Here is a 24,697-nt window from a genome sequence, read left to right as displayed (position 1 = left end):
GTACTTTCCTTTTTTTTATACCTTTTTCCTTAGTACAGTTTTAGTAGCATGTACAAATATTGAGTCTTAGAGTATCCAACCTTTAGTATACCTTCCGGCTAAACACACCAACGAAAAGCATTTCTGATTTGACCGGCACTGCAGTATGGTCAGCTTCCATGCTGAATATTATAATTGGGAGTCCTATAGACGTTTCGGGGGGCAGGTACCTGTTTTGACAATGTTTCGAAGTCGACGTAGCTATAATGTTTGCTCATCTCAGTTCTCGATTTCCATTTTTTTCTCATTGAAAGCTGAGAAAAGCGAGGGGGGGGGGGGGGGGTGCTGTCTTTGACATTCAAGAATTTTGTGCGACGAACATTCTGGAGATTCTTCTTATTGTACAGGTGCGGACATAAGTAAACAGGGCACGCTTTGCTGTTGAAATTAAAATCACGCCTTCTGCACTGGACATAAGAAAACAATATTTGTCCAAATAAAAAAACACTGGCGTCAACTACCGGTTCACACATACCACGACTGTCAATTTCAATTATGCAACGCGTGAAAATTTTTAGAAGCAAATAGCGTGCTTCGTTTACTTTGTCCGTAGGGGTATGTACACAGTACTGGTAGATTTGCAGTACTGTGGATTTGCAGTACTGCTACCACTGCAATGAAATTTGCAGTGGCAGTAGTAACAGAAAACATTTATGGGAAATAGGTTAGGGGCGGGATTTACTGTCATTGCACCAGAATGTGATTGTACTGATACGCGTACGTGCTATTTCTCTACTAGAAAACAGCAACGCGTGCTTAAACTATGACAAATATATTGCAGGTTGCTTGGCCATGGTCACAAAACATGGAACTTCGAAATTCAAATTTAGAGAGGTCAACCTTCAGTTCTGCAGTATAGATCCAATCATTGCTGGACTTTTTTCTTTCTCTCTCCGGTTTCATATTGGTTACGTTGCGTCAAGAAAATAGTGAAATGGACTGATCAATGTTGCATGCAAAAAATGGAGCACGTTAAGCGTATAACCAGCAAAAACAAAACTGTTTCCGTGCTGTTTAGGCACTGTTGCACGGAGTCATTTTATTATCCGTCTTGTCAGAAGCCCGCGAGCAATCAGATAAAAGCAGCAACAGGACAAGAAAAAAAAATCCTCTTCCTTTTAGAGGCAGTATTTCTAGGCACTGCCGCGAAAAAAACACGCTGCTTCGATAGTAGCGGAACGAGACAAGTACGCAGATCCTTTCACCCCAAAAGACTTATGAGAAATGAATGTTGCCTTTCTCAAAATTTATGACAAGAAAAATAACGAGCGTTATTGACCTTGCCGCTGGAAGTTGTTCTGACTGTCATTTCAAATCGATATGGGAGCGTTCTCGAAACCAGTGTAAGATAGCGCTAGTGATATAACCTGTTTATCTGGCTAAACGACGTCAAAAGCCTTTTGGAGTTCTGGAACAAAAAGTTGACACAAAACGGACAGAGAACGGAGAAATTTTCTAATGAGTATGCGCTGCGCATCGTAATCATTGTTCGTCTTTCCTGCATACAAAAATTTTCATTTGGTATTAAGAAAAAGCACGTTACGAGAAAAGCAGAGTTACGTATACAATATCCAGAGTAGTTCACAGGTAAAAACGTGTATTTCGCAGAACAACGCAACGACGTATTACTTTTAGGCCACAATTCCACTACTCCATGCTTCACCTTTCTACATTTCGGATCGCAACAGCCTCTGTATGCTAGAAGGCCCACGTGAGAAAGTAAGGACACTAAAATGACGCATATACCACAGCCCACGTCTCCAGCTCGGGATGATATTTACTTCTGCACCAACGTCACGTGTTGGCTGCATGAAGCCTCAGAATCATCAAGGGCATCGCTACTGCTTCGTAGTCGATTCGTCTCACTGTTTGGCTGTGGCTGCGGCCGAATATATGCTTGGTGCAGCACCGGCGTATTTCTGCTTGAAAACTTGTGCCATAAATTATGTTCTTGGCACAAGTGCTTGGTTGAGGAAAACAAAACGAGAACGAGGAAGAGAAGTTCAAGGGCGCTTAAAAGAACAAGGTCAATGTCGAGTAGGGCGCACAGAATTGGTAGCCAGGAGGATACGCAGAGCTCATGCGCCTTCTTGTAACACTGAAATATGGCCATGGAGCTAGGTGTTCGCGTTGCTTACGTGAAAGTAAGTGTTATACTCTGGACCATGCAATAACACCAGCATTGTTGTCTATCTGATGTTTTCTCGGATCTTTTCTTGAGTTTGTTAAATAATTTGGATGCCTAGGTTGTGAAGATTTTTTTACTTTGACGTTACACTTTTATGAGACAGAAATCGAAATAGTGTCCTGAAAAACACGCCAATTATTTTCGACCACCTGAGTGGAGGGGATATCTAAGCCTGGAGTAAATGTTTGCAGAGACTACCGGAGTCAGAATCCCAAGTGTAATTTGGCTGAATATTACTACGAAAGTAAGCAAGGCCGGAAATAAAGCTCTATTGTTAAAAATCGTGCTTGAGGTCATCCTGTTCAAGGCGACCCATGGTCGTTCACCTACACTGTTGCAAGGCTATTACGCGTTGAGCAAGTGTCACGTTCACAGAATAAATTTCTATGAGCTTGAATTATATAGAAATTTTGGACTCCAAAATCGATCATTTTCCAACTAATGGTACCTTTTGTACGCACTTTCAGTTATAGAGCCCATGCGAATAAGAAATGGAAGCGGTGAACCAGCTGCACAACCTTTTTGTTTTTCTGCAGACAATTTCCCCCATGTTGGTAATATTAGAGAAACCGAATGTCCCAAAAAACGATTTTCTTAAACAAAATGAGTGTTCAAGGAGAGAATACTTTGCATATTGAAGTTTGCATAATGTTTGCGCAATAAACCAAAAGCTGCCAACTTCCGCATTGACGTTTGCTTCTGTTTTCATTTTATTTTCTTGTCATGTAGTTTTTGCCCTATTTAGACGTCAAGAGGGAAGAGGACCGCACGGTCCTCACTGGAATCACCGGAGGCTTGATGATGCTCATTATAGAAGCCCTGAAGCTCAAGTGTGTGATCCAGTTTTCAGTCTATGCTATCGTAGACAATTGCGAGAAAAGATTTTAGTTGCACGCGGCGCTCCTTTTACAAACTGACTGACTGCTCGCGAGATAACTTGAAAGGGGGTGGGGCTGTTTTAATTTTGATAATAATAAAACGCAAAAGCAAAACATGGCAGTGATGGCGCAGCTCCCCCCCCCCCCAAGCAATTCTTTGTGGTAATTAAGTGAAGCCTACGTTGTTCATTTTCGCCATACAAAATATTGAAAGGAGGATAAGAACGGAAGAAGCAGTCGTTTTGTATCAAGAGGACTGTACTCTGAAAAAAGTGCGCTAAACTTTCAGATGCTCCCACGACTTTTTTGGTAATATCGATACCGGTAACAGTAATCAAGTTAACAAATTTTTGAAGATTACACAGTTCCACATACACACACTTAAAGAAGAAATGTTGCCCGAAAAGCAAACATCGTTCGCAGCTTGCACAATATGAGGTTGACGGAAACACATCACCGTGCAGAGAAAATGCTCTGTGTCAAGCATTAATTTTTAAGGGTCTAAGCCATTCCCTTTAGCCGAGCATATAGCTTATGGCTTTCACAAAGATCAAGTCATCGGTGCCATACAATAATCCCCGTCAACATTTTTCTACTGCACAACAGCGCCACTTTCGTGGAGCCTGCCGACGGAGCGTACGGCGTTCAACTCCCGAACGGTAGCTGGTCTGGAAAAATGGGCATGCTGGTAAGGAACGTGAGTATGTCTAGTATCACTTACAACCTCTTTTTAGTTGAGTGCAGAGTGGCTGTTCGGCCACACCCCTTCCTCTTCCCCTTATTTTGACTCCATATTAAGAGGAATTATTCTTAGTCAATTTTTCCTCACATTCAGTTTGTGGGATAAAAGGAGTGGCGCGGAACAAGCAATTAGGAATAGGGCAACACAGATCTATGAAATAAGGTACATGCGGTGGCGTTGTTATCGCCCGACTAGGCCAACTATGGTGGCAAATCAGAATTTGCTTCCTATTAAAATACAAGACGACGAACGAGTTCAAGTCAGTTTTCTTATTTCTCAGCGCACCTAATATGTCGCCTCTTGGTGAAAAGAAACCATGAACACCCTTGAACAGATTCTGAAGGTGTGGACTGTCACTTCAAAGGATAAATGCATTTAAAGCACCACGAAATGTATGCGGATAGCGCGACTCGTGGAGATATGTGTAACAAAAACGTACCACAAATTTTTTCTCCCTTCGCAGAGTACACATGCAGGTGATTAGTCTTTATATGCTGATGAATGTTTCTGAGAAACGCCTAACTGACTACGCTACTCATTTCGGAGACATTTTTTTAAATGTCCCGATAAATGTATGTTGTCAATCCGAACAAACCACCAAATGGCGCCCGATCAGTTGAGTGTTTTTCCGCATCGCGAAAGCTTCGTGTGCAATCGGACATGCTGTCGCGAACGCTGCATTCCCTCGCAGAAAATTATGCTCCGTCTACAAGAGAGAGAGAAAGAGAAGACGGAACGGCAGGAAGGTTAATTACGCGATTCCCAGTAAGCTATCCTACACGTAGGGAGGGCGACAAAGGAAGAAAAGCAAAAAAAGAGCGTACACGAAATGAGTCTCTAATGTGTCCACAGACCATTATGTAAAAAAGACAGACGGCGCGCGCTTCAAGTTTACAGACGAAAATTCAATCCCGAGTCCTTCAACACCTTCAGGAGCTCTTTCCCCCCTTTATTTGGGATGACGGTTTTACCTAAATCCCCATAATCGATGATCCTGTAAGAGGACGAGAGACCAAGTAGCGTAGAGTAGCTTAAGGGTTTAACACTATAGCGTAGGCTACAACCGGCATATAAAGCTCCGCTTTAACCAAGCCGTTCGAACGTGCGTGCGTTCAGCAAAGCGCTATAGCATTTCACTCACAAGCCGAAGCTTACGCGGTGCCGAAGTATGTGTCTGCTGAATAGCGCAGCATACTTTCTCGCGCCCTTCTTAAAAGTACTCGAAAACTTTCAACGACAGGCCGCCTCTGTCGGTGCCCTGAGAAACTGAAATGTGCCAGTAAATTTTGCTTACATGACTTTTACGGGGCGCCTTTCAGAATATACTCTCGTAAGTTTTGCGCTATTTTAATACTACTTGTCTAATTAAATGACGCTTGATACCTTGGCTATCAATACTGGGAGAATCATAGTTGCCCTTCACCATGGGGTAACATCTTAAGCGCCATGTGAAACCTAAAACTGGTTTGAAAAGTTTCATTTTCAAGCATTCATGTGGGCGCAAGCCGGACTCTTACCACCAGTCTGTTGCTCCGCTCACGAGCTCCCCTTTTGCTTGTGAAAACCATGTTCGTGTAAAGGTTAGGATAACAATGCCATTCTTTCCGGCGAGGCCATAACAGACGCGTTGACCTTTGACTCATGCCTTTACTTCTATCCTTCTATTTGCCTTCTCCTTTCTAGATATACTGTCACATATTTTCAGGTTCGTTTATTTTTATTCTATCCTTTCAGGCCTAAGTATCTTCAACATATAAAGGTAGCAAACCAAGATGGCTTTACTGGCACGGAACTGTCAAGAACACGATACTAGCATGGATTTAGCATACGCGGTTAGCTGATACTGATCTCGCTTGCTTCATATGCAACTGAAAGTGCCATGTTCCTGAGCAAGGCACCGTTTTTAGTAGTGGTCTTAAATTTGGTGCAGTATCCTCACGCGGTCATTTTTTATGCTTACATACAATAATACCCTTGCATAGCAGAGCTTATGACAGAGGTGCATTCAACCTGGGGGTCTGAAGGGGTAAGTTCGGGTTTTGTAAACACATAATACGATTTCATGTTGGTTCATCTGAACAGGTGCACCTTGTAATTGGTTAATACATTGGATGCAGGAAGCGGACATATCGCCAGGTCCCCTAATGGTCACGACGTCCAGGACTGAGGCTGCCAATCCATCCTTCCCCATATCGTACATCGACGTGGTGATCTTTGCCGGGCGGCCATTCCAGTTTTCCCAGGAAGTGTTCGGCCTGTTTACCGCCTTCAGCCAGTGCGTCTGGTTCGCCACGGCGCTGTCCTTCTTGGCCACCTGGATCGTGTACATAGGAACCTGCATGGCTTCGGCAGCAGCGAATTTTCCTGGCATCGACTACCCCGACCGCCTGTCTGTGTTGGAGCGCGGTAAAGTCCTTGAATCTCTGGATATGCTCTCAAGCTCTCTCCTATCCCAAGGTGAGTTCAAAGCTACGACGCTTGAAGACAGAGGGGCATCTTGAGCAATAGAAAGAGGCATTTTGAAAGATAAAGGCAGAGAGATCTCCTTGATTGTCTATCCGACTTGACATATTGAGGAAAGATTAAGGAGGAGGGGCTTATAGCAGTGAGAAAGTAGAGCAAACACTAAAGAATTCCTGTGAGTTATGAAGACAAATATACTGCTTTGAGAGCTTGGAGTTGAAGAGTAGTGTGTAGATTTTATGAAGCGCTCGTAGAGTGCATTCTGATGCAGGCTAATATATATTATAACATTTCCTGGTTAATTGACATAGCTCTAGGGCTAAGATAAGTTACAAAATAATTCACAAAAAGTGCATAAACGGAATGATGTGGTTTGGAAGTACATCGCTCAAGCTGCTACGCAATATGCGTTCGCACGTTGCGCAGGTGGATGTGTGGAAAGCGGTACCGGGCAACTCCACCAGCTATCATCGTAGTCGTTGGCAGCCGTTCAGCCTTCAATCTCAGTTGAAACCTCTTTCGCTATCACTTTGTGTGAGAGTGAATCTCAGGAGCACTCGCATTACTACTGTGATTCGGAGATACAAGATTTCAATTAGCCCTATTTGTTTAACGAGAAACGGGAGTAGTACGTGTTTCTTTGCAGTAATGCTAGATGACATTATCGATTAAAAAGACAGAGAGATCACACAAAGTCGTTTCAACATGATTGTACTGGCGACTTGCAGATTATAAAAAGTGCACAAAATATGATGATATATGCTGGCCCACATTCATCCATAGTTTTCGTCTAGGTTGATGTTCCTTTTAAATTTCAAGTCTGTAGCACTAATTGCACGGCATGAAATAGTACATTTTCATTCTAGTTTAATTGACATCTAATGGCGCTACAATGTACCCTATATTTACCTCCATGTATTACAGGTTCCTCTCACGTGCCTCTGTACACATCGCAAAGAAACCTGGTGGCCATGTGGCTCCTCTCCCTGATTGTCTTGCGGACCAGCTTTATCGGTCAGACGAAGGCTTCCTTGGTCGTTCGTGCCGACGCTAGCACTATTGAGAGTATCGAGGACATCGCCAGAGACGACAGAATCACACCGTTCATTGTAAAGGACTCTGGGTTTCTTTGGCTTATTGAGGTATTTTACTTACCCATCTTTCTTCGCCTCAAATTTTAATAAAGATCAGATGTGTTTTAGGCGACAAACTTAACGCACTGTGATGTTTTAACCTTGCAAAACAAACAAGAACAAGACCAGGTGGCTGATGTTCTTTATTAACACATTCGAAGTTATCAGGAAAAATAACTTGAATAATATATTTATTTTAAAATTCCCTTTTAGACGCACTGATTAGTGAGAGACGTCGCCGCTGACTTTAGAGTGCAGTTACCAAGTATTGCTGTTTAGACGTTTTAGTGCCAAAGACTTGGCTGATGAGAATGCTAGTAGGATCGGACGCTCTTCAATGCATATTTGCAAGCACATGTGCGCATGCTGACTACTCCGATACTGATGCAGATGCTTGCTCTGCTTGCTCTGCCCTTATGAGTTAAGGGGTTTTACTTAATGCGTTGGGTAATGCGGTTGTACTAGGAATTGTCGATTCATCTGCATCGAGATTTGTGTCATTCTTTTGTGCTTGCGTTTGCGGATTTCTGCACGTCTACCTGCATGCGGTAGAAGAAACCAGGTTCGATCCCTGGTTCCGGGCGGTACCCACCGGTTTTTCAAATGGTAAAAGATTTCCCCTGACCTGGTGCTCGACCCTTCTGGGATGAAATGCCTGAAAAATGGTCATGGACCAAAAAAGAGCATCATAATGGGTTCCTGCCGCACGAGGCTGACTTTTGGTTGTCCGATGGCGGAAAGAATCACTGGTTCATCGGCGTAACGTTTTTTTGGCAGATTTAGCTGGTGATTCGATATTTCTCTGAAGGCCTGTACAGGTGGAAACTCCAAAGGAAAGAATATGCAGCGAAACGCATTTTGTCAATTTCCACCTGGTGACGTCACTGGCATCCAGCCAAGGGAAGCACGGCACTTCTAGTTGGATGGCGTCCATTTCCCCAGCCTTTCACCCATTTAATAAAGGCATACCATTTTCTCGATGTTTTCACGGTTTCAAGGTTTTCAAGCACTATAATGCGATCGCATTAAAAGGATTCACTGTCACACTTATGACAGCATGTTGTCCATTTCTCGCAGACAACAAAAACGGACGTTTTCCAAAAAGTTCTCAAAAGAGTCAAGAGCCGCAAAGCTGTGATGGACAAGCAATCTTTGTTCAGCGTGAAAAATTTGCAACGCATATTGAGGGTAAGTATTTTAGTGTCACCAGGCAGATGACAGCGCCGACGCACGATATTTTAGAGAAAAAGTTGCTTAATGTCTTCGCTTTAAAAGGTATATTAGTGAAAGGCTCCGACTACATATTTATTACATAATGTTCTTTGGCATGCACCGATACCGCACAGTACATAAGCGCCTGAAATAATGGCGGTAAGGAATTTGTCACGCTGCTCTGACGACAAGCTGTCTGAATGTGTACCCGATATCAGGAAAGCACTAGGCGGAACTAGGTCATATGCTCTTGACAGTCTTCCGCGCCAGGACTGCTGTCGTTTTCTGTCACACTCGGATTAAAAAGTGCTGTGAAGTTACGTGATAAAGCACCTAAAACCACGCGCAAAATTCTGAATACACTTGAACCCCTCCTTTAAGGGTTGATCGCTTCCATCTGCGGCTCCCCAATTGCGGAACGTATTTCCTGTACTACATGCTGTTTGTTACTGCCTTTTATTCAATAATCCTTTAATTTGAGCCTTTGTTATCTCACAGTCATTAGCGCCCACTCGCAAGCTACCAAATTATATTGAAGGCCACCCTACCTAGTTATTAGTCTCCCAGTATATTAAGCCGTACCAGCGTGTCTGACAAGGGATCCAAGGGTCACGTATGGTTTGACTCCAATCGCATCCGCATAAATTAAAGGAGAATAACGAGTTCTCAGTATATTCCAAAGAAACCAAAGCGAGGGTCCAGCTATTTCTATCCTCTGGCTGTTTCCTCATCCGTAGACAATGTTGGTGTAGCCTAGATAGCTTAATGTGCTTGCAGGAGCTTGACATGATGCTCACAAAGGTTACAAGTTACGATCGTTGTGCATGACACAAATGCCCTTCACAGCTTCTCGGCTGTTCGGAGAGGAATGGCGCCTGGGTTTGAAAGTAAGCGCGGACATGTCTCGTCTCTAAATAACGTATTCTTGTACATAAACGCCTTTGCAACACCATTAAGATCAGGCATAAGAGTCCCGCCATGTCGTGCCTAGTTCTGTATGATAAAATGTACTACAGCATGTGCTCTCGCCGGTGTTTTTTGTGAGTGCGTTCAACTGCAGCGCCCGATGCGCTCTCATTCCTTTCTACGTCCACTGCTTCCTGATTGTGCGGGAGAGAGAGGGGAAGGGGAGCACTTATCCTGGTCATAGCTATACAAGGTATGAGGGACGTCGTAGTCAAGGGCTTTGGATAATTTCAACCATGTGGTGTTCTTTAACCTGACATAGCACACTGCACAGGCAATCATGAATAATGTTTATACGCAGCCGCAACAACGCAGCTCAATCAAATATATCGATTTGTTTTTATTGAGTGAATGCCTCTAAAAAGGGCCCACTGCTTTCGTAAAGGGTGAGGCGGCCATGATCTTCACACCAGTGCCCATATCTGGAGAAATGAAGTCACGCTGTGGCCAGCTGGGCAACATGGACGGCGAGTTCTACTACGCGCCGAGGCTGGTTGCACAGCTACCCATCTCCATGTTCATGAGGAAGCAACTCGATCCTCGACTCCGCACCAGCATCGAAGAAAAGTACGCCCCCTTTTTTCATCTCGTCAGCAGAAAATTTCCCCCCTCATTTTTGTGGTCAGAAAAGGATAGTTTGTTGCAAAACGAGAAAAAAACAAAACGTTATCAGTGCAACAAAATTTATAAAAATATAGAAAGTGGTGGATACGTCAAGATGCAGTATTGCCGTTATTAATATTAACGGTACGGTATAGCAATGTATAGTATGCTATGCTATGTTATGCTATACCAGACTTAATAAAATCTCAAATCCATATCGGCTCTGAGGGATGCCGTAGTGGAGGGGTCTGGCGGTTAGTTAGCCCTTCTCGCCGCTTCACTGAAGCAGTTGGTTAGAAATCCATATACAGAGCTTCAGTTGATAGCTTAGTATAAAGCACTGCAGGTGTGCAGTTATTAAAATATATGATAATCGCGATCTCTAAAGGCTTACATGGAATCGCTTTCCAGCACTCTTTTTTTCTTTTTTTTTCGCGTTATGCGAAGTGGAATTACACAATGATTCTTTTCATTACGCACTACATATTCTGTAAGTTACGATCAGGATTAAAGAAAAGTCGAAATAATCAACATTTGTTGTTTTATATAGATTGGTACTGAGACTATCATAAGTGTACTTTTACAAGACGTACAAAAGACAAGAAGTACAGTAGAGTTCGTGCGACAGGATACAATTTTGCTGACTATTCTTATAAACTATTTGGTTCCACTACTCTTTGAACCTTTCTTATGCTTCCGTTGACTCGAGTTCTGTTTGTGAGAAGGTTCAACAGATTTTTTTAAATTTCGCGACATTTTTAAAACTTGGCTTGAGTGCCCCCCTTCACTATTTAGAAACATTGTGAGCAAGCATTTAGGCTTTTATAGAGGCTTTATACATGACCTTTCTTTCACTTTTCATGAGCATGTCACTATGCACTTAAACAGGCCTTGCTGGTTCCTCCTATTCTGCAGAATTAAGCTGTTTATCGAACGAGGTCTGGTGCACAAGCTCTTCCGAGACAGCGGCCTCGAGGAAACGCCCTGCCGCCGCGAGTCTGCGCTCAGCCAGCAGCTGAGAGCCAACACACGCAGCCAGATGGACCGTCTCAAGGATATCTTTCTGATCTGGCTAGCGGGACTCTCTGCCGCTTCCCTGTCGCTACTGGCCGAACGTCTCTACCACCGTTGGTTTCAAGCTGGCCTCGGCGCTGACTCCCGCGCCTTGACGGTGCCCGGTGCACGACATGGGCCTAGACGCTTTCCTCGACGACGACTTGATCCAATTAGAGATTCGCACCAGACCGCTCGCGTGGCAGGTCCCAGTGCATTGACAAGGAGCAAATAAAGATGTATTACGACTATTGGTGGTTTTAGGACCAGTTGAAAATCAAATATTGTTTGTGTAAAGCTTATACACGAGCAAATATTTTACTGCTGTCATTAGGCTGAACTTTTATTAAAGGAGCTTGACCTTCACAGGTGCACGATTAAGAGCGTTAGCTCGAGTTCCGCAGAATTTAATTGTAGGTCCTCAATCAACGTATACATCATAAAACAGGGAATCGCTTGGTACCAAGCGCACCTCTTTATGACCACTGGTTCGCCCGCCACTATCTTCCGAAGGTCGCACCCCATCAATGTTCCCAGGACCAAAGGAGTCTGTGGTAAACCCTCACATATGCTAGGATTTAGCTGAAAACACAATTCTTTTGTGCGCTATATAGACCCGATTTGTTTGTCACCATTCAGAACTCTGCATCTCGAACGGCTGAACCATAATTTTGCCACCAATTATAATCGTAAGTGGCTTCACACAGACCCATTCCCTGTTGCAGTACACAAGGCTAGTCTATAGTACAGGTAATACGGCGGATGTGAGGTAGTACCGGGCACGTGGCTTTGGTGAATAATGACGTCACGCGTGCTGGAAGAGGTGGTGGGCTATTGTAGCTAAGGAATTATTTGCAGTGTCCTACCAATGATCACTTGACTTGGCCGTCATCTTGAATCTGAGAGCGACGAAGAAACGGAAAGCAAAAATACAAATGCAAGTAGTAAGAGCTAACGCTCTTAAGTATGCACCGGAGCACACAGCACCGAAACTCAACTTAGGTCGAAAGGCTGGATCACTAAATCAATGCCTTCCCTTTCTGATCATTTTGTTCTGTAGTTCTGTGCCCCAGGGTATTAGGGAGCTGGTACAGTTTTATTGAGCGCACTCGCAATCGTTAAATCAGGGAGTACTGTTCTGCGCCTAAGTTCTTTTTTCCTGAAATCGTGATTCCAAAGAATGTAGGAAAGCTATAATGGTCTGAAGTACGCTTCCGACGTGCTATCGTGGCCGAAGGGGCTTATGTACACTATACTGCAAATGATAAGCATAGCGCGTCAAGAGCTGACAGCAAGGATGAGGTGTCATTCATAGGTATAGTAATCGCTCACTACCCACTATGTGGGTAGTGAGCTACCCTAAAACGTATATTGAGACAAAGAAAAATTGCCAATGAGCTCAGGGGCCCTATACGCAGGGCCCCAGTGATGTATGATGCTACCTTGACCGGATAGATTAGGCGACCTTCGCCTTCCAGTTTCCAACAGTATAGCGAAACTTCTCATGTTAGGCAGTCCGCGGAGGGGCAGAAACTTTTGTGATGTAGGGAGGTCTACCTTGCATAGCCAAGACGGAATGTTGCAGGCAAAACCTGCTGGCCTACACACTGGTGAAAAGTGCCCTGGCATACACAAATGTGAAGCCAAGAGAAGTTAGCGTCAAAATCGAATAGGTCAGATAATTTTCAGAATGCGCTGCCGCAATAGTGTACGAAAATGAACTGAAAAGGCACGCTTAATCTTGGCTTTAATTAGGACATGACGTAGCAGCTTTAACGGCTCCTTTCTGCCGCAGCTTCTTTTGCGGATCCGCTTTCTCTACATGTACTTGCCACTCACTATCACCATTTATTATAATATTTAACTTACAGTTGCAAACTATCACATTATGTGAAAGACGATTTAGCACAGGTATAAAGATCCACTTAACCAAGCCGCATGGACGTGCTTGAGTGGCCTATATTGTAGCATGCCTCAGTGGAAATGCAAGTGATCTGGAGGATGTGTTTCAACCCAACCTTTCAATCTTTATTTTAGAACTGAGAGTTGTCAGCTGCTTCCAGATCGGTTCTCTAACGTGTTCGCGTGAACCTACACGACCTTACTACTACCACTCAGTGCCCGACTATGTCAGCTGCCATCTACCAACTTCCAGAGCCATGACCATTATTTTTCGCACACATAGCTACCGCCGACAATGTCCCCACTAACACCGAACCAGACGCCGATAAAACCGATACCGAATTTTCTGGACAAAGGGACCTTTAACGCTGTTGCGTTACATGTTATGTACACCTATAAGCTCCGTCTTTAATGGTGGGAAGTGGCAGATTTAGTGGCTCTGTTCAGAAACTGTCCTTGGGGATCTTCGTTCATGTACATACATGCATTTTGCTATTTGCCTCATTCCTTAGTTTGTGTCTCCAATCTCTCATACGAGCTCATTAGCATATAGTCACGAAATACATACTTTATGTGAAAGACCACCTGACACACATAAGCTCCCCCTTTAACCAATCTGTACTAGAGTGCCAAGATTGCCTAGGTTATAAACCTCCGGTGTGTTCAATCCCGACCTCACCCTCCTATTTCAAAGGAGCTACCTGACGTGGCAGCTCATGCCAAATAAGTCATGTCACGGGATGTCGAGACGTCATTCAATCGGCGGCTAACCACGGCCCGATCGTTGTCACCTGCTTGCTTTATACCACCTCTCCATGATTGCGTCGCCTCTTCCTGTCACGCCGACTGGTGGATTCGCCCGACACTGAGCTAGCGCACGGGCCCAGATTACGTATGTGATCCAGAATTTAGATAGGTAAAGTGAAGAATTGTGGCGCAGATGAAACTTCTTGAAAACGAAGATGTTCACTGCACAGCACTACAGTGTGTTGCAGGTGGAATTTGACGAGGACGGCGTTGTTTGCTGCACAGCGCAAGTCTCGTAGCTTTACATGAGGGGTGATTGTCTGTTAGCCATTTCGTATTCTTACGAGATGTGCACGATCCTTTTCGACGTACTATTTGTCAATTACACTTCGCAAGAGTTTTGCCAATATTTATTATGTCAAATGCTTATATTTTATTGCGATATCAATACTGCGCCAGCTCTCGAGCCACCGCGTATCAGCGCGGACACCACGCTTGACCTTGAATGGCTAAGGAGGAGGAGCAGAAGAAGAAGAAGAAGAAGAGGTAGCACCTTACACTGATAGGGCGTGATAAGGGAATAATGTAGCACGCAAACAAAAGCTTCCGCCGTTGCTGCAGCAATTCAGCTAGGTTTAAACAGAGTTAAACCACAACTACTTTTTATTTTGGTGGAATGCCTGGTCATTTTCTTGAAATGGTTCAAGCAACATGGTTTTTATGTACTCGTTTTCAATGCAATATTTAAGCAATGTTGCCAGAAAACGCTGTGCAAAGATCGTATTGAAATGACTTTGCCTGTTGAGGCATACCGGTCACTATACACTTCTGGGCCGGATCATAATGCACTGAAACGTTTAAAAAGAATGTCTGTACAGCCGCCTTTGAAAACGTTCTTTATTAAATTCCATAGACCTGTGAAGAGATGGATGGCAGAGGAACAAATATTTGTGCCATGAGGTGTGAACTGCATTTTGTGCAGAAACACGGAGAATGTTATAGGTTATCGGGAAGGGATTTTCTTTTGGGGTTTTGTAAAGCGAACTTTGCCCAAATATTTCCCTTTAAACCCCATGGAATTCACTTCTTAGGCTGTTGAAAATGATGACGGTGTTTCGTACTATGTGATAATGCTATTTTTCTTGCATAAGGTGTAGAAATGCCGAAGAGCTGTTCGCCATTATGATCTTCATAACGGACCTATCCGAGAGTATTTTGTGTATTTTATCCGCCAGATAATTATTGTTTGGTGTACCTGAGTTTGTCAATGTATTATAAAAAAGTGATCAGTTTCAGTGTTTTATATTTAGAGGTGCTTCATGTAAACCGGCTCACATGTGAAAAATCAGCCAGGCTGTAATCTGTGACATTAAGACAATTAAGATAAAAAAAAGTAGCGACGGAATAGTGCTCTCGTGCCTGCATGGGCCAGGAAAGTTGATCTGTTCGTTCTGGCGCCGGTTTCGAAGCACAGGCCCGGCAACGTTTTTAAGAAATATTTTTCATAATTTCTTTACAATCAAGGTCAGGTGTTATACTTTGTACGGCAATGGATTCGCACCGTTGCCATGGCGACCACCATTGTTTACACATTGTGGAAAACGCGACCTTGTCGAACTTGAGAAGTAAAACTAAAGCTATAAAATAGAGGGACGCTGAAATTTTTCTCTTAAGTGTATAAGCAAACAGAGTTGATGGCTCCCGCTCTCCTTTAAGATACTCCTTTACACATATTCCATTCACTATTCCCATAATCACTCATCCCTTAAACTGTGACTATGTTATCTCACATATGATCATTAGCTTACAGCCCTTACCTAGCAAATTATGTGAACGACCACCCGGCGTGGTCAATGCGGGCCTTTGACCAAGCTGCGTGAACGTGCTTTTGTGGGCTAGGAGAAGCGTGAATGAGACGGAATGCAAAGCTTCTGGATTCATTTTCTAGGTCACCCATCGAACTGGACCATAGCATATTGCCTCATGACGTCACGCAACCCACTGTTGAATCAGTATTTGACCATGCCTCTAGTTGCCACCGCCTGCAAAAAATAGTAGTGGTTTTTAACTCACAACTTCGGAGCCAGATTTTGCGCAGAAGGTAACTGTAACCCTGGAGCGTTAAATATGTAATCCTAGGCGAATTCCTGTAAATGCCGCGCAATAGGGAAAGTTATCAATAAGACGAGAAGAAGCGGATTCACAAACAGAACTAATGTGTCTGGTGTAGTTGTACCAGTAATAGTTCATGCAATGTCTTTGTCTGCCCGGATATCACCGCTGGCAATTAAAGTGTTATCGCCACGGTTACATTAAACCTGTAGATATCAGGAAGTGCTCTACGCTTCGGTCGTCAGCTACGAAAACTTATGTTTGAGTACATTGCCGGCTTCAACATAGATACAATGGAATTGTAAAAGTCACAAATAAACAACAGAAGCAATGTACGTCCTGTATGGGGACATGCATGGTCAGTGCTATTTAAGTGTTTCATATCTCCAGCATACCAAGCCGAACCGACCGAGCTCTCCCTGAATGGAATCGAAGGCGTATACCTTAGCCATGTAAGGGTACTTAACTTCACCCATGGAATATTTTATACTTTATTGTACTCATTGCGCAGGAAGGCGTTGACGTTCGAGGTGCTCCACTTTGTCCCTCACCCCGCACCCCAAATAAGCAGTTGATGCGAGGGTCATGAACAAATCTTTATCTCTAGCTCAAGAAAGGAAGATAGCATTCTTCTTTTGTGAAAGGAAATATGTCGCCAGGTAATGAGCGATGTTTGAACAATCCGAAGCTGTAAATAATTGATTATTTGAAACTGGTTGCAGGTCATTGGAATAGCGCTTGTATCAAATTAACCTAAGAAAAATGTACCTCAGAAAAGGTATATAAAATATACCTAAGGAGGTTGAAGGGACCACGTTTTGCTCTAGGTCAAACTACACCAGATATAATTTTGGTTAGCTTTTCTTTTTCTTGCTTTTCTTGCTTTCATTAGAGCAATTTGTTTTCATGGTATTAAAGTGTGCGTCCCACTTTTTTGTTATCCCTAGACGACGTGTAGAGGGATAAAGGTCTCGGTATATATTGTTTGGCAGCGTACATATAATTTACGATTATTCCCGTCGATGACCACGACGCAATTGAATAGGTCCGCAAAGAAGACATTTCCTCGAGTACAGGATATCTCCGAGCAAGGACTACAGTGTTAAGAATAGCTCATTGAGGCTATGTGAGCATTACTACAATTAAGAAAAAGAAAATCGGGGCTTTCTTTCGCGATGAGATAAACGCAAAAGTGGTAGGTTTGAATGCATGGCAACAAGTACGACCATTTCATACCTACAAGAATTACCCTCGCTGCCATTATTTTTCCTTCTCCCCTCTACGTCGTGCATTGAAGTAATAATTAGAAATGAATACAAACAAAATAACATACTTCTTTCATACAAACAGCGTCAGTGCGATACTATGTGCTCAGCATGGAAGCGCAGGTACAGATATTGAGCTCCGGTATTATTATGCTTGTCGGGTAAAGGTGATCTTTGTAGCGACAACCGGTGTTATGCTCTACGACAGTCGAAAGAAAGATGCACAATGAAGAACTATATCTGTTTCTATAAAGAAGTGTAGCTGCAATGTTGTCTAGCTTCCACATGGCGAACATCGGCCTCAAGAAAGAACGACAAATCTTCTTAAGAAATAATTGTTTCCTGGTTACGCATGCATGGTAGCTCTTCTAACACATTGCAGTGCTATGCTGAATGAAGGCGGCTACCAAGAGAGACGCCCCAGCTTAAGGGGTGCGTCGATACAACATATACGTACAGCCGGAGCGAAAGCCTCGAAAGCGCCGCGCAGCGCTTGCTGTCTCTTTTTTGTCGGGGAATAACAAAGTAAACAAAAACCGTCGTCAAAAAACGAAGTAGTAAGGCGGCGGATGTACAGTGATACTTCCACGTATCGGGCTAAGGAGAGGGCCTTCAGGAACCCAGCATTCTGTCAATTCGCTGCTCAATAGCAGTGGCATATTCTTTTCAGAAAATCGGCTAGTACAGCAGCCTGAAAAAATTTTCAGTTCTACGTGGAGTAGATACCCATAGTAGCCTGGCATATGAAGGCATATCATCGGCTAGGAGACAATTAAGGGACGAAGACAGCGGTGAAAGTAGCATTGTCTGAACACTGTTGCAAATGCTTCGTCATCAACAGCACGCAATACTTTGAATCCAAAGCTGTCAATGCAAAGGCGGAGTAGGCAGCTGCTGCAAGTACATGTACAACATTTCCCAGAATTTCAAGCGATGAACTTACCTCAACGTCTTGATGCCATGGCTGCATTAAAGCCGCTCTTGAATGAAGCCAGACCCGCGGCGAGATTCTGGTCGCTTCCGGCCTTAAACCTATATGCATAGTTAATGCGTTTCACGCAAAACTCTAATGCACTCAAGCATGGTTTCGCTGAACGATTTCCTTGTAGACTTGCGAGGTTTATTGCGCAAGTTTTTCTTTGAGTAATTTAGTTTAGTAGATTTTCTTAAGACTTGCTTCTGGTACAGAACAAGTGTCGCAAATAAACTGCCATGTGAGAGTTTATTTGAAGTACTGGGTACATTACATGATTTTAGGGTCAAGGATATGGAAACCCTCTGAGTGTTAGCTTGTGTGCATGTCTCTGTGAGAAACCAGGTATTTTCTAACGCTCAGGACGGCGCGTATAGTTTTGAGAATTCGTAAGGTTAGAAGTATAGCTGGCGCCATCTGCCAGCGTTCGTTAATGGTAGTATAGGGCCTCCTTTTCCGCCACTCGCCAAGAGGTGGCGAGAGCACTCTTATTTCTGGCAGGAGAAGGGTAGGCGAGTCGCGCTTCATTTATTTCCAGGGACCATTATTCAGTTATGGCATCGGCTGCGGCAGGAACCGACGAATGAATCAGAGGAAAGAAGCACCCATTTTTGTATACCGATCACCTTAAACACTAAAGCAGTTATTTTCATATGCGTTTTATAGTATAAATTTGTTTTTGAGCCATAATATTATCTGCGGTGGTTTAAGATTAATTGTGCTAACTATTAAGCTGGCCAAAAATAATAAAAAGTGTTTTAAACAATTACAATTAGGCACCTCGCCCTGCTTACAGATTTGTAGCTGGCCGCTAGTAATAGTGATATGAGTTTTGTATATAATAGCCGTGCGATGCTTGGCGGCAGTCTTAACCCTGTACAGTATAATATGTAGGGCAGATAAAAAAAGGATGGTATATTTCGTAACCTGCACGTTGGGAATTGAAGGCTCAGCATCGTCTAGGTAGCCATTAAGGGACGAAGAGAGCGGTGACAGTAGCATTTATTCTTGACTATTTGACGTCACGTTCCATCCCCTTAATATTCGCCAATACTGATATTCTCCGTTGTTTATGTACAATGTTTTTCCGCTGCATTTTTTTCCTCATTTTATGGCTGCCGTGAAGGCTGGACAAGAAACGAAAACATTGCTGTAGGCGGCAATGACTCCGGTATTGTTGGACGCTGAAATAAACCAAATATAATTTAATTCCCCGCGGAAATACCATTCAAACGGGTATGGAAGCGTGATGACAAGTTTAGCGGCACATTGTGGCGTGGAAAAAACAAACGAAAAGGAACAGCCCTTTTTAGAACCTCCCTACTATCAAACGTCCTGCATCACTACTTGCCTAGAAAGTGTCCTTTGCTAAGACAGTAGGAAGTTGTAGTGGAACCTCTTAAGGAGTCAAGCAACCCTGTAAAGAAGACTTGATGTCGTGCTATAATGGCCTCCCCAATAGTTCCAGCATTCACTCTGCACACTGCCTCCAGCAATAAAAGATGTAACACAATTGGCGACGAATGATAGAGGGTTAGGCCTACGGGTTCGGGGGAAGATAGATGGTTTCGCGCTGGGCGCGATTGCGGAATTCGTTTCAGTGGTGACGGAGACTTGTCTATTGTATTTTAAGAGCCTTGAACTCTTCTTTGAAGCAAATTTTATCGTCGACGACAACGAGAACTGAGAAACACTAAGCAGTGTTTGTGGCCCCGCAACGCATGCTATCGTTCGCCTGCTTCGTTCACAGATATGCCTTCGGCGGCGCCCTACGCAGAGACCGTTAAGCAAATTTCAAATCAGTTCTCGTAGCGAGCATCGGTGATAGTACAATGTTTTCAGTTTGGCTCAGGGTAACAACAGATGCTGAGCCAATTGCGGACTACGTCGCCAAAAGCAGCGCCAGCACAGGAAGGGCAATAGCTGAATCGTATACAGCATCGTAACTGTGAGTAAAAATGATTGGTTTTGACAAAGGGTGTTATCGAGCGACAAAGCGTAATGGGAGAAGGCAATCAATAGGCGGGCACAAAAACAGGGAAGGGATGACTAAGGTGCTCCTGAAAGCCTCTGGAAGCCCCCAGTGATCACTGTAACCGCCGTTGCAGGACTCAAATTAAATTTGTCAGATTTGTTGATACGGAATGAAAAAAAAAATGTCGCTGTTGCTGACGAAGTGGTACAACCGTCATCTGTAAAAATGTGGAGGACAGTCGTATCGCCAACATGAGCAGTTGCTGAAGGAGAAATGCGCTAACATATAAATATTTAAACAATAGCTGGATGATAAGCTTCTTTTTCTTATGACAGCTCGGCGTCAGCAGAGTTTACTTAACAGGAACGAAAAGTAACCGTTCATTTAAACGGAAAGGGTAGAGGGACATTTAAGTTCTGCCTTTAACAGTACAACGGTACGCAACAGTGTTAACCGCTCTCTTCTCTGGTTTCACTTGGGGATTCTTGCTCGCGAAAATGCACGTTGTTGTTCTCATAATAACTAATTAATTACTGCCGCTGGTTTCTCATGCGTAATTAAGCCATTTGCGTAAGCTGCCAGATTATATGAAAGCAGGGCAGCTGACGTTCAGCCGTTGACCCCCCTGTCGCTCTGGTTTCTACTGCGATTTACGAACATACCTCGAGCCCGACCCCCCAAAAATTATACGGGACACCTAAGCTCCGCTTTTGAGGGTATAACAAGATTGCGTAAGCTTTACGCCCACATAAAAATCCCCGCTTTAACAAAACCGTATGAACGTGCCTGCGTGGCTTAGGAATAATGTGCATGCAAGAGTTCTGGCAGATTGATTTTGATATTACCCTTCTATATGAAAGGAGAGTCCCGAGTCGGCAGCTCCTGCCAAACGTAACGTCAGGCAACCCTGCGGTCAGTCAGTGTGCGGCCATGTCAGCTGCCAGCTACCGCTTGCAAAAGCAATGGTCCGGATGTTTCGCTCACACCGCGACTGCCAGATGCTAACGCCAGACGCCGGCGAGGGATTTTTCTATGAACGGGGCCTTTAACGCTACCTTGTTAACATGCGAACATGCCACGTTGCCTAGGGGTGGAATGCCCGACTCGTGATCAAGTGGTTCCACAGGGTGTCATTCCAGTCATCGTGTCTTCTCAAAGGATCATAGGTGACAGCTCCTGCCAACGCTGACCCGTCATGATGTCTGTTGACGTCAGCAGACAACCTGACCAATCATAAGTGCCCGTGAAAGTAAGCTGCCACTGGACAGAAGCATGCCCGAGATGTTTGGCCCACAATTCCGGTGCGTTAAACGCCGATATCAAATGTTCTGAAGAACGAGACGACCTTCAAGCCTGTCTCTATAACAAGATGGAGTGAACATTTTAAAGCATTTATTTAATTTTTTCTAAATTGTAATATTATTATAATACCGGTATTTTATAATTTTGCTTCGCTGCCTTTTATGTGTATTTACTAAAATGAGTACTCCAAACTTAAAAAAAAACAGGCGTGCGGACTGGATGGTGACCACTTGTTTCAAAAAACAAGGACAAAGAAAAGGCAATAAACATATGTCAGATCAGGTAAAACTTAATGAGGCTTTTCAGAAAATTAGTGCCTGGTGTGATGCATGGCAAATGCCTATCAACTTTCAAAAAACCGTGTATATGAGAATCACTCACAAGAAAAGTCCACTGATGTTCCAATATTCACTTGATAACAACATTCTTTCCGAAGTCTCACACTACAAATATCTAGGGCTATGGATTACTAACAACCTTGACTGGACTAAACATATTGATCAAACTGTAAATAATGCAAACCGTAAACACTTTTTTTCTTAGGTGTGCATTGAGACTTTCCACACCCCGAGTTCGGCTTCTAGCGTATAAATCGATTGTCCTTCCATTATTAGATTATGCGGCAATAATTTGGGATCCATTCACCAAAACAAACATAAATAAAATTGAAAAAATACAAAAGAAAGCAGTACGTTTTGTTTACAATAGCTATGGACGCACATCAGTAAGTGACCTCTTAAACAGGGCTGCCTTAATATTGTCACGGTGTTGACGACTGGGGCTAGATTAACAGAGCCGGTACAGGTAGAATCACTTGGTCCAAGGTTTAGATACGTCCTGCGAGTCCTCAGCCGATTCACTTCAACGTCGTCTTTAACTCTGAGCGCCCCCTGGCAATATCTATAACCGAAAGGAATCGCGTTTCTCGACTAAAGTTCTTATACCAATTGGTCAAAGGTCATTTTAAATATAACATTGATGGACTAATATCTTTCTCTTCAGGTTATTCTACAAGACAACGTCACAATCTTACAATCACCCCTTTCACCCAGCGTAATAACTGCATAAATATTCTTTTTTTGCGCGAACAGTAACGGAGTGGAATCAACTTACTAACGACGAAGTCTTACAGCTATCTGTAACATCATTCATCGGCAACCTCAGGGCACATAATGTCCTCTGTCATGCATTCCCGGTTCCCATTTTTGAACTGAATTTAATATTGTGATCGTTCTGGTGCTCTTTCTTCATTTAATTAATTCCCGGTTGACCATGTTCACTGATGACTTGATAGTAGTGTATTTATATGCCCCAAACCTTAGTGTACTTTTTTGTTGTGTTACGTCATTGAGCCTTTCATTTTTGCTGTTGTGTTTTGTTGCTTATTATTAATTTGTGGCCTTTGTACTTTTTTTTCTTCTTAATATTTGTACTTACCTATTTTCTGTATGCTCACCCTGCGAAAATCCCTTCCTGGGATTGCAGTATTAATAAATAAATAAAAAAAAATATATGGAAATAGGCATGCTCAATTTTTACACCTAAGAAAAGAATCAATTTAGCATGTTGTGTATATTATGAATATGCCTGTAAGTTTTTCAATCTTTTGTTCCTTGTCCACTAAGTTTGGAGAATTTTTTCTACATAAAACAGTTAAACAACGCTTTCTGAAAAGTGCTCTAAACGCGCGCACAATTTTCGTGTGCTTGAAAAATAATATTATTATTAATAATTGGTTCACAGGAAGGGAATGGCCGATCTAAAAATTAGGAGGACGCTTAAGCTTTGCCTGAAGCGTAGAAGCGACACCGTCTGTAACACCACATTTTTATACCGTGATTTCTAAATTTTTTTTAAACATATAATTCTTAAAATTACTGTCACTATAACATCAGAACGCTTGCGAAACACGCGTTAATAAAGCACACGCGCCGGAACACGCTCACTGGCGGTCCCTGTATAACACTTAGTACCAATGACAGCACCGTCTTTTTCCCTGTGTACCGGAAATAGACAAAATTGTGCACTGGAAATAAAATTCGTTGGCTATGTATGTCATATCCACCTGTCATGCGGAGAACGTGAGTTTGAATAGCAATGGCGACAAATTAAGTTTATTAAATTGCTTACTTTTTCCGCCGCGTTTTTCTCAATTCCCGGGGAGGGCGACAGTGACGCCTTTTCGACAGACGAGCTCATACGCTATCGCGTATAAGCAACATTCCAATTTATGTATAGCAGGATCGTGAATATATTTAGCTTAACGAAAGTTTTATTCTGGACTACTAAAAATAGCTTGTCCTCTCGGCACTGAGAAGGTTATTGATTTGAATTCCAGATATCGCAATCTCGCATTTGCAATGTAAAGTGTACCGCACAAACATTACCAACTTTTGCAGGCACAAAGGCTGAAGAGAATGAATTCACATTATTTATTGATTTTTTTAACAGCACTATGAAGATTTACATTCTCGAGGCTGGGCTCTGTAGTTTCAATAAACGCTGACAAAAGCTGAGGTTATTTTGCCCAAAGTCAGTGAAAGGTTCTGCGAAGAAAGGGTCTGTTGATTTCTCTATTATCGTTTCCACCTTTCGTAAAAGCTAGTCAGCAAGAGCAGACATATTAAATAGCCTTTAGAGTTTGGACCAGCCTCTTTCCGGAGTGATAATGCGCACAATCCTTCATGTAAAAAGGAAACAAGCAGCAGTCGGAAATATGAGCTTTATCGTCCTCGTGGCGAGTGGACGTGGAATCGCATCGGTTTTGCTGCTGGAAACAAATATTATTCTGGTACCTAGCTTTTGCCATTGTTAAATGTGCTCTGTACCTTTGCGAGGGTGGGCTATACTATCTTGCTGTTATCCTTGTCTGTTCCACTGCGTACTTTGAGGACAGACGTCTATGGAGACGGGAGGTGAAGTGCCCGTTGATAAGAATCATTCTGCTACACGTGGCTCTTTATTGGGTCTTTGAGGCCTGGACACTACGTACAGGCGCTATGAAACAGACGCCGGGATAAATTAGATCAAAGAGGAAAGGGCAACATCTGAGGAGGAAGAAGGCATTGTGGCTCATGCGTTGTCTACGTCCGCACAAGGTCACAGCGGATACGCAAGCGTCTGGTGCGCGAAATCGCACGTTCA

General features: G+C 43.3%; 1 protein-coding gene across 1 annotated transcript in view; it reads left to right on the top strand.

The window, feature by feature from the left end:
• LOC146199566 (glutamate receptor ionotropic, kainate 3-like) overlaps positions 1-11,512 on the top strand; it is a 31,602-nt gene extending 20,090 nt beyond the window's left edge. Inside the window, exons 2-8 of the mRNA XM_084592149.1 lie at positions 2,973-3,057; positions 3,712-3,793; positions 5,965-6,304; positions 7,235-7,452; positions 8,521-8,631; positions 10,007-10,188; positions 11,140-11,512. Coding sequence (XP_084448275.1) covers positions 2,973-3,057; positions 3,712-3,793; positions 5,965-6,304; positions 7,235-7,452; positions 8,521-8,631; positions 10,007-10,188; positions 11,140-11,512 — 1,391 coding nt within the window. The remainder of the gene's footprint in view (positions 1-2,972; positions 3,058-3,711; positions 3,794-5,964; positions 6,305-7,234; positions 7,453-8,520; positions 8,632-10,006; positions 10,189-11,139) is intronic.
• Positions 11,513-24,697: the final 13,185 nt, after the last annotated feature.

Source organism: Amblyomma maculatum, chromosome 2 (genome assembly GCF_055883805.1).
Source record: "Amblyomma maculatum isolate TAMU_Amacu chromosome 2, ASM5588380v1, whole genome shotgun sequence".
NCBI classification, from domain to species: Eukaryota; Metazoa; Arthropoda; class Arachnida; order Ixodida; family Ixodidae; genus Amblyomma; species Amblyomma maculatum.
Note: the sequence above shows the minus strand (reverse complement) of the source record. Positions and strands in the feature narration are given on the sequence as shown.